Source organism: Colletotrichum karsti (genome assembly GCF_011947395.1).
Source record: "Colletotrichum karsti strain CkLH20 chromosome Unknown Scaffold15, whole genome shotgun sequence".
NCBI classification, from domain to species: Eukaryota; Fungi; Ascomycota; class Sordariomycetes; order Glomerellales; family Glomerellaceae; genus Colletotrichum; species Colletotrichum karsti.
In genome coordinates, this window is record NW_024065915.1 from 454,401 (window position 1) to 469,444 (window position 15,044).

The 15,044-nt window shown below is 52.9% G+C and overlaps 5 protein-coding genes across 5 annotated transcripts; 3 read left to right on the forward strand and 2 right to left on the reverse strand.

The window, feature by feature from the left end:
- Positions 1 to 543: 543 nt before the first annotated feature.
- On the reverse strand, positions 544 to 2,265 carry CkaCkLH20_05371 (maltose permease; the record flags this gene model as incomplete). The annotated part of the gene is made up of 3 exons (XM_038888090.1): positions 544 to 958; positions 1,014 to 1,973; positions 2,027 to 2,265. The coding sequence occupies 3 exons, from the start codon at positions 2,263 to 2,265 to the stop codon at positions 544 to 546; spliced, it is 1,614 nt and encodes a 537-aa protein (XP_038746566.1).
- A 2,198-nt stretch (positions 2,266 to 4,463) lies between these two features.
- CkaCkLH20_05372 (base excision DNA repair protein) lies at positions 4,464 to 5,600 on the forward strand (the record flags this gene model as incomplete). Its single annotated transcript, XM_038888091.1, has 1 exon — positions 4,464 to 5,600. One exon carries the CDS (start codon positions 4,464 to 4,466, stop codon positions 5,598 to 5,600), a length of 1,137 nt encoding a protein of 378 aa, XP_038746567.1.
- Positions 5,601 to 7,724: 2,124 nt separating this feature from the next.
- Positions 7,725 to 7,990, forward strand: CkaCkLH20_05373 (uncharacterized protein; the record flags this gene model as incomplete). Its single annotated transcript, XM_038888092.1, has 2 exons — positions 7,725 to 7,793; positions 7,856 to 7,990. 2 exons carry the CDS (start codon positions 7,725 to 7,727, stop codon positions 7,988 to 7,990), a joined length of 204 nt encoding a protein of 67 aa, XP_038746568.1.
- A 1,391-nt stretch (positions 7,991 to 9,381) lies between these two features.
- On the forward strand, positions 9,382 to 10,275 carry CkaCkLH20_05374 (uncharacterized protein; the record flags this gene model as incomplete). Its single annotated transcript, XM_038888093.1, has 2 exons — positions 9,382 to 9,581; positions 9,636 to 10,275. 2 exons carry the CDS (start codon positions 9,382 to 9,384, stop codon positions 10,273 to 10,275), a joined length of 840 nt encoding a protein of 279 aa, XP_038746569.1.
- A 3,707-nt stretch (positions 10,276 to 13,982) lies between these two features.
- On the reverse strand, positions 13,983 to 14,891 carry CkaCkLH20_05375 (uncharacterized protein; the record flags this gene model as incomplete). Its single annotated transcript, XM_038888094.1, has 3 exons — positions 13,983 to 14,295; positions 14,347 to 14,704; positions 14,759 to 14,891. 3 exons carry the CDS (start codon positions 14,889 to 14,891, stop codon positions 13,983 to 13,985), a joined length of 804 nt encoding a protein of 267 aa, XP_038746570.1.
- Positions 14,892 to 15,044: the final 153 nt, after the last annotated feature.

Here is a 15,044-nt window from a genome sequence, read left to right on the forward strand (position 1 = left end):
GAGAGTCGGCGCGCCCGGTGGCCGGCAGGGGTTTAGACTTTGCGACTCGGCGTACGATGTTGGTCCCATCTTCGGGTGCGCGGACCCTTTTGAAGGTTCGGCGCTGCCAGATGCTATGTTCATGATCCGATGACGCTGCAGGATGCCGAAGTGCCCTATTAGACGAAGGGTTTCCTTGCGAAGGAGCACACTTTCAACGACGATCGCACGTCTAACTTCAATTACTGAGATTGCCGGGCTGCGTTGTTCGACTTGGGTGCTGATGGCAGCGCCAAAAGAAACAAAAGCCGTTGTACGACAGGTAAGGCTCACGGACGAAGATTCGCTCGACGGTCGATGCGTAACGGTTACAGAAGCTTGGCAACTGCATCTTCAGACGAAGACGCTCGCCAGCACGGTGCGTGCAGATGAGTTTCATTGCAAAACAAAACGTCTCAACGAGCGCGCTTGAGGCGCGGCCTGATTCCGATTGTCCGTACAGCAGGAGAATCGCAGGATCATGCAATTCATGCATTCTTGACAGGTAAGAAAACGATCCAACCACTACACACCAGGGCTCTGAGCTCTAGAAGCACCATTCTCTTGCGCGTCTCCCGTTGAATTGGTCCATTGTCGGAACTTCCTTGCCGGTAGCCTCGACTCGAACATGCGATCAATCTCTGCTGGCGTTCGTCCCTTCATCTCGGGAATGCAGAGGAAGGAAACGACGAGCCCGAGAGCACACAGCCCCGCGTACACGAAACCGGTCTTCGCTTTAAGGTTCCCTTTGTCGGGGTTGAAAATGTACGGCAGTACAAATCCGAAGATGGCATTGTTCGCGCCGGCCGTGAACCAGCCGATACCTTGGGCCTTGGATCTCAGATGTAGAGAGGAGGTTTCGGCACCTACGACGTGCGAAGCAGGCCAAACACCCAAGCCGGCCACGATAACAACCACTATCAGCGAGATGGAAGTGTACCTGCAATCTTAGGTCAGTCCATGTATCGGGACCCCCACAGCCTAGAACGACTTACCAAACGGTCACAGGGCCCGACCAGCATCCCGAAATACCCACGGCAGTCCATATGACAGTTAAGAGAGACAACGTGCTCAAGATGAGTTGTCTGCGTCCGACCTTGGAGAGGACCCAGACACTGGCGATGTTGGCAATCAGGCCACAGACGATTCCGAGGATGAGCACGATGATACTCAAATTGGCCTTCATACCGACGACTTGGACGAAGTAGCTTGACTTTGAGAGAATTGTCAAGCCAAAGATGTTGGGCAGCGAATTGGCGAACATGATGATCAACGTCCGTCGCAGATTCGTCCCTCGAAAAGAAGCGAGATATGTTGCGTCTGTCTGCCGGCGTTCATGCTCGATGTTCTGCCGGATGACATCGAGCGTCTTCTCCGGATCCATTCCCGGCGCGTCCAGCCGCCTCTGCGCCTTGGAAGCCCGCTCGTCCTGGTTCCTTCGGATTAGGTATGTTGGACTCTCTGGGATGATGAAGGCCATCAGCAATGGGATAGCCGAGAAGGGCCACTGCGACGCAAAGGCAATGGTGTATCCGTTCGAGAGGTTGAGGCATGCGAAGATGACGGCGGCGCCGATCAGCTGGCCCAGCAGCGTAAAGATGGGGAAGAATGCTAGAAGGGGACCTCGAAGGTTGGGTGGAAGGATCTCGGACATGTACGTTTGGCTAGTTGCCATCACCATGCCGATAGCTCCGCCCTGGAATCCCTTGCCTGCGAGAAAGATGCCCCGTCGCTCGTGGATATCGGAAGAGAGGTTCGAGATGAAACAGATTGCGACTCCCACAGCTGACAGAAAGGAGCCTACGGCGAGAGAGCCGCGACGTCCGTACCGGTCTTGGAACAGACCACCGATGAGTGCGCCGACCATGGAGCATCCAGGACTCACGAAGTTCCAGAGTCCTAGCCAGAGAGACGGCAGGATCCACTTGTCTTCATACTGCTGGCCGAAGTCTCGCCTTGCAAATTTGGGTTAGCCGTTGAGGACAAATCTCTGAGGCAGCGGTCATACTGAAAGCTGGGCATCGCTGAGACGGTACCGACAATGACATAATCGTATCCGTAAAGCAAGATGGCAGATGTCATGCCGATGCAGTAGAAGACGACGCGACGCCATTTCTTGATGGATTGCCACAATGTGAGGTGGCCATACTGGTTAGTCTCCGGCTCCGAGGTGCTGGCTATACTGTGGACGGTGTTGAAGCGGCCCGGGTTCGCCGACTTATCGCTTATGCTGCTTTGGTCCGCCATGGCATCTCTCGTCGGTAGAGCAGAAGCGTCGAGAGAGGTCGGGAGGCTATCGGCTTGTCGTCGAAAACCGGAGATGGCGCTTGTTCGGAATCGGGCTTGAAAACAATGAAGGGGGTGCGTCGAATTGAAGAAGAAGGCGTCTAGAAGAGCGAGAAAGCAGGCGCCTTTTGATGAAGGATATTGGCATGCGATTTGCGCCAACAAATCTAACTTCACATCCCCTGGCTATGCTAGCCCGCTCCCAGAGCTTGGCAAGCCTCTTGGGGGCATTCGCATGCCTCCAAGACAGATTTTGGTCGCACTGCAGCAGCGCCAAGATGGTGTATTAGCCAGGATGAGTTCGTGGCTGCAAATTCCCCTCGAGACCATCCAAAAGCTAGCCAATTACAATAGAGTGACTTGGGCGAGATGCTGCAAGTCATTGTCGGCCGAGAGAAAGACTACTGAGCAACTGCGACATGCAGAGGCGGCCGTTTGAAAATAGAACGACCTGCATCAGCCTGGCAAAGTTGCTGTGGAAGATGGAAGCACGAAGCCGAATTGTCTGAGGCAAGACACTTGCATGCGGTCGTATTTCCACGTTGTATTCTGGAGAGACATACTGGGATGGTTGATGTGTCCCCTAGGAGTCCTCATTCCAGCCGTGGAGAAGAAACTTTGCGCCAGGGAGACAGACTCGCACCGAGTCGCCTCGTGGCTTGTGGACTTTTGTCTCGCCTCGACATGTCCAGGACTCGCACCGAGTCGCCTCGTGGCTTGTGGACTTTTGTCTCGCCTCGACATGTCCAGGCCAGAGCAGTGAACGGCATCCAGGCATTCAGGGTCGTGGATTTGACTGCCGGGCGATTATCCAACGCGTTCACATTGGAGAGGGCGGACAAATGGGAAATGTGTCACGGCTTCGGTCGCCATGCTCGGTCTTTGACGCATCAAATGGCAGCATGTCGGCGCCGTACGACGAGTGCTCCCTTCCGTGTTGCAGTAGGTCGCCGGTCTGAGTCCTGGAGTTCCACCGAGTGATACGTGATACCGGCTTCTCTGGGCAAGACTGTCTCTTGACATCCGATGCCCATCCCGTCTAAAGTGTCGTCGTAAAGTTGCCATTTTCAGAGCAGGTGACGGCAGAGGCCCGCCAGTGTATCGAGTCGCATAGTAGTAGAGGTAAAGTGAGCTGTGAGCATCATGGCCTGTTCAGGAACTGGTCGAGAGGTTTCCGTGACCCCTGTAGCACGCCCTCTCGTACCTTACGGCCGCGACAGTGGATCGACAGGCATTTCAACGGGCGAATATGCACGTGGCCGCGGTGCCGTATGCAGAGATGCGGAGAAGGATTGACAGCGAGTGCGAGATGCGGCGGTCAAAGGATTGGCGCGAGAGATGGGTTGGCGGGGAAGATTCCGAGGCCTGTCCATCGACGGCGATGGTGGCTTGCTGACGGAGGCATTCACACCTCGAATCCCGGCTCGGAATGCGTCGTTGAGGAGGAGCGGAGACTGTCTGTTGACATGCGAGTGGCCAGCAGACAGATGAGATGCATATTTGTGATGATTTGGATAGAATTGCAGGAGGGGAATGATGCGCCAAGATCGACCACGCTGCGGGTGAAGAGCAGAAGGAAAAAGCAAAACTCGAGTTGGTGACAAATTACTGGGGGAGAAGTTTTTTCGGCGCAGAAGACCGGGAGTCTGCGTTGATGTTCACCAGGAGGCGGTCACGCTTTCTTTCCTCTTATCGAGCGGAATTACAGGAGCAGGAAGGTGCAGCAACCGGACCGATCGTGCCTGCCTTGAATTCGATTATTCCAATTCAACAGAGAAGAAGGAAGTCGCGATGAAGCAATCGCAAGTCGCGCCTTCCTCGGATTCTTACTACCGGTACGTACAGTTGCTCGGTGGAGCTGATTCCACTTTCTGGACCGTCCTTCTCTCTGAATGGTCAGAAAGGCGCGCTAAGTGCACGTACCACTGGATCTCGCTTAGGATAGCGCTAGTCTGTAAACGGGTCTGGTGGATCCAACTCATTGACATCACCACTCACAATGTAGCTGCGACTGAGGCTGATGATGCTCCTTTTTGATCTTCAGGTTTGCCCCTGGATTTCCATGCAACTTCGAATTCAACTGCGACACGCTTTCGTAACATCCAACTCCTTCACTCAAAGTATCGAATGATCAATACATGCGCTCCAGCATAATCAGCATGGCGAGAGCGACACGGTCCAGTGCCCGTTTGGCCGCCAGTGCATCGTTGGCCGACAGCTCCGAGGCCAACTCCAAGGCAACTACCAAAGCCACCACACAAGATTCAGCCAAGAAATCAAGGTCCTCACCACTACAATCAGACAAGAGGAAACGTGCTTCTTCCAAGGCGGCCAATGGAACACCAGCGAAGAAGGTGAAGACGGAAGACGAGGCCCACACGTCGTTCCTCTCCGATGTTCCTCCTTCAACGCCTATCAAGAAGGAAGACATCAAGTCTGAAAGCCCTGAGAAAAAGCCAAAAGTACCCAAGTCACCTCACGACTTGCAATCGAAGAAGCTCAAGGCCTACTCCCAGTATTCTGACAAGTCTCCCTTCCCGGACTTCCTACACCCGACACCGGAAGAGTGCAAACTGGCCCATCGTATCCTCGCCAAGTTGCACGGCAAAAGAGAACGTCCCGCGGAGGTCAAGGCCTCGGCGGACCGAGCCGGATGTGGAGACTCACCCAGTGTTCTCGACGCCCTCGTCCGGACTATCCTCAGTCAGAATACGAGTGACACTAATTCCACCCGCGCCAAAAGGAGCATGGACTCCGTCTACGGCGGCAGTGATGAGTGGGACAAGATCGTTGAAGGAGGCATACCGAAGCTCCAAGAAGCCATTAAGTGTGGCGGCTTGAGTGCGGTGAAGAGCAAGGTCATCATCAGCATCCTCACTCAGGTCAAGGAGAAGTACGGGTCGTACTCCTTGGATCATCTCTTCAACGCCAGCAACGAGGACGCCATGCAGGAACTCATCAGCTTTCAAGGAGTTGGGCCAAAGACAGCAAGCTGCGTGTTGCTTTTCTGTTTACAACGAGAGTCTTTTGCTGTTGACACCCACGTGTGGAGAATCACAGGCTTGTTAGGGTGGCGTCCCAAGAGTGCCTCTCGAGACGAGACACATGCGCACCTGGATGTGAGAATACCGGACGAGGACAAATATGGGTTGCACATTCTTCTCGTTAAGCATGGCAAGGTATGCAGCGAATGTAAAGCCGGTGGCAAGAGTATTGGGAAGTGCGAACTGAGGAAGGCCTTCCGAGAAGAGAAGGTCAAGAAAGAGGAGGGAAAGCCATCTGAGCTCGATGAATAGTATCGAGACCTTAATATCAACAACATTCAAGTCTAGGCCTGTTTTCTATTGACTTCTCGGAGTCGTCGCTTATCCATCTCGTGCTCCGTAGACTTCGGAGTTCACTAGAACCAGGGTGCACTACGTCGAGGTCGGCCTGGGAAACGTTCAGGTCTTACATACTTCTCTTGACTATCAGGTGAGTTCTGTTGATGTGTCTAAGGCAAACGGCGTCTATCGGACTACGTAGTGCGATCACCAACGCACTTGACTACATGTACTGAGAAGGAGAACATGGCTCTCTTCACTGCGAGGCCTCAAAAGTAGCCAGAATCCTGCTGAAGAACAAGTTTATCACATGCGCTGAATCGCTCAACATCATGCGTATTCAGTTTCGGGGACTTGACGATCTGTTGTCACAGCCAATATCAAGACATGACGGCTCAAGACAACCTCTCATAGATCTGGGCTCACAACACCACATGGCAGTGCACATACTGCTCATTGCCGACACCGTTTATTGCCAACAATTGCATCTATTTCAATTCCAGACGTCATTTCCAACTACACAGGTTACTCAACGAGAAGACATTAGATGCCAAGACGAAGGCAGAAATCACCGAGTGCGCCCTCCAAGCCTCCCGCTCTCAGCGGTCACGCCCGATGAACAACAATTCACTCGATCGTGAACACTGAAATGGCTATTTATGGTCTATGACCTCAGCGCCAAGTAATCTTCTCGTGATTGAAGCTTTTCAAAGCGCTAACTGGTGAGGCTACATCAAGCCACAACGGCCTCGGTGCCACCGTGCCTTGGAGACTAAGCGCGTCGTCAGAACTGTACAGACTAGTTCGTTCTGGTCGATCTTTCTAGTCAGGTGTCTAAGCGGCCGAGCTATCGCGTTCTTGGAAGTGTGCTCGAAGCTTTTGGTTTGTTCACGTCTCATGAGCTCTGTGTCTCGACCAACTCAAACCATCTGGCCGGTCTTGATTGACCAAGTCATCACGGTGACTGACAATGACACTGGAAGATCGACAGGCAGGCTACCTAGTCTCTCACCTGAATAGCTCACGTGTCGTTTGACAAGGTAAATGTGGTTGGAATGTGGTTTCCTACATCGTCCTGCTGCCATCTGAAGAGCTCTGATTGCTTGAGTGTATGATTGAAGGAAGCCCTTGCTGTGTGAGCAGGTTAGTCCAAGAATATGACACCGAGCAGCGTAGCGATGCAGTCAACTTAATCACTCTTTTCAGCTCAGCTGATTTCCGTTATCCCTGTGTCATCCCGTCGTTCTCGGCAGAAGCATGTTTGACTTTGGTTTCCGCAAGCTTGTTCACGATTCATCGCAGGGTCTGCCTTGACTCGACAGCCGCCTTGGGTCGCAACAAGCAACGGCACCCTACCCGACGTCGTTCCAGTTCTGAAACTTGACCTTCCGGCTATACCGACAATGCCTATAATGACTGCTTGCACGGCGGCTGTTCCGCCAATTGGCCGCTGTCATCTCAACTCTTCAATGTTGACATTTTGACACTCAAGCAAGCTGAGGCTTTGGGTGCCGCGTGATTCGCGTTCTCTTAAATAGCAGTCAAATAGCACAAATTCGAGAGCTATCTGGGTCTAATGATGTTCCTTGAACAGCAGCGACAGTAATGATGTTCTTATAAGAGCTGCAAAGGACGTTTGGTGGCATTTCTTTGAGTCCGATAACATCCAGTATGATGAATGGAGAGGCATGCTCAGCCGAGAGATTTGCGTCGTAATCGGCAGCGAGTATGGAAACGGATCACCGTGGTATTGCTCCATTAAAACGATTAAGCATAGTGTTAACCGTTTGACACCTGCGAAGCCCACCAGCGTCGATCATACCCCTCAAAGCTGGAGATAGCTGAGACGTTTCACTGCTCCCGACGGACTGGAACTCCAGCCAACCAATGGTGTTCCAGACATGTCTAGGTCATGGAGGAGCCCTTTTTTCCATACGCGTGATAAGTTGTATAAATGTTGTCATTCCGCTACTCTATCACGACGTCTACCAACATCGACATCTCAACTTCTAATCAAGCCTCATATTCAGTCTTCTTCTACGGTTGCCGGTCAACCCTACTTTTCTCGCTCTACTTTAGTCTCTTACATTCACCAAAATGCAGCTTTCCATCGCTTCTTTCTTTGTCGCTCTTTTCGCCATGAGCCAGCTTGTTGCTGCCGCTCCTGTGAGTTCCTCTCATCTACGCTCAAGACATTATAAACACAACATGCTGATGATTTCATGCAGCAGCAAAACAACGCCCGGCAGAAGTTCAAGAACGAGAAGTGTCAGAGCCAACCTTGCAGGGATTCAGTCGACTCGGGATGCCCTCTCAGCAACATCAACTTCGTCCTCGGTGGCTGCGATGATCCTAGCCAGTAAAGAGGCCAATCTTTGAGAGGGGGCTGCGGGACATCTGAAACTTAGCCGGAGAGCCCAGTCTCTAGCTTGAATACAAGATTTTCCAAAGCCAATTCTCGCAGCTGTAATGCTTGGGACTGTACTCGTTCTAGCTTCGCCCAATCATTGACATTCAGGCTTTCTGACACGAACGGATATCTTGTGCGGGATATGCAACTCCACAAGTCAGGGACTGTGTAGTGCTCGAGCCGGACAATTTGTTCACGGGAGTTTATCTACCAAAATAGGCATTAAATCAAAGGGTCCGAGATTTGCCTCGGGCGGGTATCATTAGTCCAGCAATCAGGTGATAAACTGGGTGCAGCGACCCGGCCCGATACGAGTTGGACTCAACGCGAAACCGCCGCCAACAGTGACCCTTTCAGGGACGGCGCGGGTCTCAACGTTCGATTTCTTCTTCTACGGCGATCACGATTTCTTGACGGGAAGTAGTCACATCGCTCAAACAGACGACTCGCGCCACCTACGACAAATTGACACAGTCACCGGCCTATCGCCAGAACTTCACCAAGCGGCACAAGCCAGTGACGTTGTTGAGCAAACTCTCAACAACCCACTTCATTTAGCTGCGACCCGCGCCCAGCCGGATGGGCTCCGGTCAGGTATGGCCCACGGTGGATGAACATTCGGTTGCGCGGGAACGCAGGGGAAACTAAGCTTATCGCTCCCGGCCTCTCTCCCCATGGCCTGGGCCGCACGATCATGGAACCTTCCGATGACTATCCAAATCAGCCAAGCCGCTCGTTAGCGGGGAGGCTTCAACCGGCGCCGTGCCATCGGTGCACCGCGCTACTGCCAGGAGAAACGTCCAGGATTTGACGGGCCACGTGTTTTCTGTTTCGTTTTCGTGTAATTCCAGATTGCCAGTCCTCCGTTTGCCGTATTGGTGCCAAGAAACCCGTCTAGTCTAAACCTCCTCGGGTGCAGTCCGCCATGATTTCCACATCAGCTGTCGATGCAGGGGAGCACAGATGCTTCTTTTTCCCTCCCACGGGATTTGTTTGCCTTCACCCATGTTCACGATGCAAGGTTCCATGACGATGGTGTGGATGCGCTCTAGCTAAGACGGCGGGGGCGTAAGCCGTTTGCTTTTCTCGTCGTTGCCGAGACGCTACTCGGTCCCTTGCATGACACTTTGTTTTCTGGGAGAGAGTGAGGCGATAAGCTCGAAATAATTTTCAGATATATAACAAGAACTTCTTGCGATGCCCACTAATGATGAAAGTCTCATCAAGCAGAACAGCATCTTCATCTTCACTCTCACTCTCTACCCAACAAGAGGATTTCCTCTGTGTCTTTCATTTTTCACATATCCCACAATCGTTTAAGATCTCACCATCGTTTTCAACACGATGAAGTTCCTGGCCCTCTCTTCACTCGTCGTTGCGGCATCCGCTGCGGTTGTTGACAAGCTGGAGGCCCGCGGCGACGGCTGCAATGCCGACAACTGCCTCCGCGCAGTGAGGGCAACCCGCTTCGGAACTGCCACCATGGTCCTCCGCATGGCCGAATGCAGCTCTTACCTTGCCGTCACTGAGACTGCGAGTGCCTCGTAGGTCCATCCTCTGCCTGACAGGAGTTGCCACCAGACTAACCCCATCCACAGAACCATCTTCGTCACCGAGACCAGCATCGCGACAGTCACAGCAAACACCACCCAAACCATCTACCAACGCGCCGTCGAGACTCCTCTCCCGACCAAGGAAATCCCGGCCTATGCCACCGCGTGCCCGGACGACGCCGCCTACCGCAGCGCCTGCTCCTGCTTCGGCGCCACCGCGGTGACGACCACGGCCCCGGCCCCCATCGTCACCTCCACCGTGTCCTTTGTCGCGACCACCACCGTCGCCCCCTTCGTCAACGTCACCCGTCCCGCCGTCTCGTGCGACAAGCCCTGGACTTGCGGTGACAACGTCATCCCCACCTGCTCTCTCGACTTGACGGCTGGCGAGAAGGGCTGCGTTTGCTTCCGTACCGTGGAGGGCCGCGATGTCTGCGCCGTGCCCAACGACTGCAAGCCCTCTTGCGACACTACCAACGACTGTGGCAATGGCGAGGTCTGCATCAAGCAGAGCTGCTGCTTGGGCGGAACTTGCATGAAGGTTGATGTCTGCCTGAACCAGGTCCTTCCTAAGATGCTGTTCAAGAAGCGTGCCGGCAACCGCGCTTGGGTCAAGAGGCAGGCCAACGCTGACTTCTCGAAGCTCAGCTTGATGCCTCACGATGCCAGCTCGGAGGAGGAATGAGGTGCTCACCTGAATGGAAGAGATGGATGATGATGTAGTTGTTGGTTTGGAAAAGTTGTGTACACACTGGATACCCTTCACACTTGCATATTTTTACGATGGATTTGCAGATATGCTGAGTAAATATCTGCCAATAAACATGAGAATTACTTCTACCACATGCGCATACCTACTTGTATGATCCTGCAACTTCATGCAGGGAACTGGAGACCCAGCATGATTGACCACGCCTTGATCGCTTGGTGTGGCGGTGTCCGGGGTACAACATGCGCAACATGCAAGCCGGGATAGGTGTTCCACCTTATTGACATCTTCTGTCAGACGTGAGTCACCTGAACAGTGGCTTCTTCTCTTTGCGTTGTCATCCCAGTGATGAAGGTCTTGAGGCGTTGAAGTTGCCGGCCACGGCCTGCATTGAAACTCTCACTTCTGGATTCATAGAAGATATGGACACCGAAATACGAACATTTCGATTGGACGCGGTTTGGGGACCGCGACCCTGGGCTGTCAGCAAAGTCGACGAGCTGCGATCATTTGGCAGAGCATTCACCCAGGACCCAAAACCGGTCCAATTCCAAGATGGAAGCGAAGACATCGTCAAGAGCATCGAGGCGTTGGAGGAGCTGACTTGGATACTTGCGACTGCCGCGGCACGATTGATCGAATTCTTCGAAGCTCCAGAGGGAGACAACGCAGTATTAGAACTTTGCAAAGATGCTGGAAAGATCTGCGAAGAGGTGCAAGCGCTTAAGGCGAAGCTCTTTTCATTACAGAATCTTCCACGCATCCGGGCTTCTGCAACTGGCGCCCATGACATTTGTCAGTTCTGTTGGTGGGCATTTCAACGGATATTGAGAGGGCGGGAAGCCTTGAAAGAGGAGCGACGTGAGTGGAATTTTTCGCAGATAGAGAGAAATGCCTAACTTCATCTTTTTAAGCGGAATATGTGTATTCATACTTCAGCGTTGCCCATCTCTGGCAAGCAGCCTCTGAGGCCTCTCTCCATTATCACGAAGAATCAACGAGAGATGCTTGCCAGTCTTGCTCGTGTGTACGAAATACCTTAACGCCTCATGTCGACGAGCTTGGCCAAATCCAACCCGTGACTACTTGGATTAAATTCTGTTGGCGGGTTGTGTGGCTTAAGAGTCCCCAACCGGAGGTTCACCTCTGGTATGTCAGCTTTGAGAGTCTCTCGTTGCGCACGGGAGATTGCAAACAGTCATACTTCCATGTCGAAACGACCGGTGGTAAGCTTGAAAACCGCAACTATGTTCATATGATCCCTTCTAACCAGAGAGGAGCTACAGAGCCAATGCAATACATCGATAGACTCTTTGACAGAGTGCCTGAGCCTGAGCCTCTCTCCGAAAGAAACATTGAGTTCATTCGCAGTAAAGTCGATAAAGATCTGGCTGCTCACGTTCCCGGATTTCAGCCTTCCCGCGTTATTGACTTGGGAACGAGTAATGATGCGTGCCCGAGACTCAGAACCACAGCAGCCGAAAAGGATGCCACGAGTCCACATCTGTCGGGGGCATACGCCGCCCTCAGCTACTGTTGGGGACCTCCCGAGCATGCTGCGAAGCAGTTGAAATTGACTAGAGACAGTCTGTATCGGTACCGCGAAGGCATATCGCTTGACATAATGTCGCCAGTTATGCAAGATGCGGTCAGAGTTTGCCGGGTGTTTGGTATCCGATACTTATGGATCGACTCCGTCTGTATCGTCCAGGACAGCAAGGCCGATTGGGAAGTACAGAGCTCCCAGATGAATGAGATATACGCAAATGCATTCATTACGATTTGTTCGGCTTCTTCTTCATCCTGTCTTGAAGGATTTCTCCAGCCGACCCCAAGCCGTATCAGTCATGGTCTCCAAATCGACCTGGAGCCCATAAACACGAAGGATGCATCGCCCTTAAACTTAACGCTGAGATTCGAGCCGAGAGAAAGGGAGATCATACAGCTAAATGAGCCGCTTGCTCTAGATCTGTCCACGACTTTGTGCTCTTGGAACCAACGTGGATGGACTTATCAGGAGAAGGCCCTCTCTCCGCGAAAGCTGGTCTTTGGAAGCGCTAGACTGCACTTTATTGGGTTCAGGCAGCTCTGCTATACGGAAGGGCACCGCAACTACCTCAAGATCAACGCTACCGGAGACTACATAAAAACCGTTGATCCAATGGCTGTCATCTATCCATGGTCACTGGAGAAACAAGAGAACCTCGGCCATTTCCGTCCGTTGATGTGGATACACCTTGTGGAACAATACACCACGATGCAGTGGTCATTTCGAAGAGACGCACTACCAGCTCTGTCTGGCGTCGTCAATTGTTTCGTGCAACATATCCCCGACAGGTGGGGATGGGAGAAGGACGAGTATCTGGCCGGCTTGTGGAAAATGGACCTTCATTGCACGCTAACATGGTACGGCTCCGACTTACACGAATTACCAAGCAAAAGTCTTCACGAGCTTCTGGGCAAGACACGCAATCAGTTTCGACAAGAAGCTCCAATGTCGAGTTCACCAACCTGGAGCTGGGCCAGCCGAGAACATCCCGTCAAATTCGCCATCGCCAAGGGAGACGGAAGACCCGTCTGCAGTAACAGATACCACATGCGGCCTGAGTTCGAAATCATCAGATCTAACGAGCAGGCTGAGGGCTTGAACCCCTTTGGAAGGCTGAAATCTTCTTCCCTGCAGCTTTCGGCGAAGTTGCTTCCAATGAAGCCTGGGCATATGACCACGACATGCTACAACGTCAATCGGCAGCATTTACCAGTATGGAAGTACCAACTCAGTCCCGAACAAGTCGTGCACAATGTGACAGACTGGACGTGGTCTTCCTGTGAGGGAGCAGATCGGTTTGCTATCAACGAATCTCTGGATGGACTGCAGCTTCTGCTGATATCAAGCTGCTGCACCTACACAGCGAACCAAAAGCCGAAAGCAGGATCTTTGCCCGATGAAGAGGTTACGCCGGGGAACTTTATGCACCCTTTCATCAGCGAAAGGGGGATATACCCTCATTATCTTCAGACCATATATACATGCCCCTGGCCGCAGCCGCTGATTTGCATGGCTTGTAACTACGACCCCGCGTGGAAGAAGGATATTTGGGGCTTGCTGGTCTATCCGGTTGACACCGAGCCTGGATCCTTCTATAGAGTGGGTATGTGGTTTTCGTACGCAGATATGGGCGGTTCACCAGTCTTTGAGGGCGCAGAGAAACAGGTCGTTACATTGGTTTAGAGGACACAAGGTCATAAAAGACTGGTGCTCACGTGTTGTTTCAGATAGTTGGAAACGAACGGGCTTATCATGTAAGCATATAAAACTATTGAGAGAGGTTGATGTAGTGAACCCAACAAGTCCACAGCGTTAAAGGGCATGGCAGGCATATGCGTGTTATGGTTGCAACAACATGAAGCTAATTCAAAGCCCATTTCTTTTTGAGCAGGGCTCGTTTCTTCGTTACAACCCTCCGCTGCCGGATAGTACAATGTACAAAACATGTTATTACATACAGGTAGATTATCCTTCATTCAGCTACGAAAAGTCTAGCTGCGCCCTGTTTCTTTTCATCAGGTTTAATCATGCAAATGCCGAAGCATGTATGCACTTTGACTGCAAATATGAGCTTCCCGAGCCCAACCACACTTTCACACTTTCGAAATCACAACATCTCTTCTGTCGAACCAGATTAGGCCGGAGGCGCTGCTGCGGGAGCTTCCGCAGGGGGCGCGGCCGGAGCAGCGGCGGGGGCTTCGGCGGGAGGCGCAGCAGGGGTGGCCGGAGCGGCCGGGGCGGCAGGAGCAGCTGCGGGAGGGGCCCCTCCAGCTCCACCGCCGCCGCCGCCGCCACCACCTCCGGCACCCTGGGCCGGCGCCGGAACGAACGCTGCGTTTGCCAAGGGGATCTGTCCAACCGCTCCACCAACCACCGTCTTGCCGTCGACGTTTGCCTTGGCAGCTGCTGCGAGTTTCGAGTACTGAACGACTTGTTGGGCGTTTGTACTAGTCAATTGTTAGTTATGAACCCCGAATAACTGGTGAGAAGGCACTCACGGGTTGATGACCAGCACCTGGCCCTCCTGACAATGAGGTCCCGTGGCACAGTACATGAACATCGTTTCGGTACTCGTAATCGGCATGTTGAAAGTTCCGACCATCGCTTGACCGTCCTTGAAGGGAATGTGTCCGCTGTGAATGGCGGTGGGTACGGTGTCCTGAAGCGGTTGGCACGCAGCGCCCTCGGCGCTCTGGGTCACGGTGTGGTTGCCGTTGCTGAACTGGAATTGTACGACATCGCCGACCTGGGCCGTGATCAAGTTCGGTACGAAGGTGTCTTGCGGTCCGCCGACAATCACCGGGATGAGTTGGTTTCCTTGAGGAGTGGCCGGTGGTGCGGCTGCCTGTCGTCTGACTGATGAGATTGTTAGCTGTTTGTAGCGAACGTCTATAAGCCCGTGTTACTTACTTCTGAAAGGACGATGAGGAACGCCGCCGACGACGGTTCCATCAGGCGGGAAAGGGTCTCTCTTGTGAAGCGGTTGAGGGATCGCGGTGACGGTCGCGGCTGCCATCAAGGCCCAGGCTGAGAGAACTCTCATGTTGAAGATGATCGATCGCTGATCGAGAAGAATCGAAGGGAAATCCGAAGGAGTGACTGAAGTTAACACTGCGCAGCAGCGACCTGTGTCCGAAAGATTAAAAAGGTAAATGACAGTCAATGCCGATCAGGAAGATATCACGGCTTGTCCTCA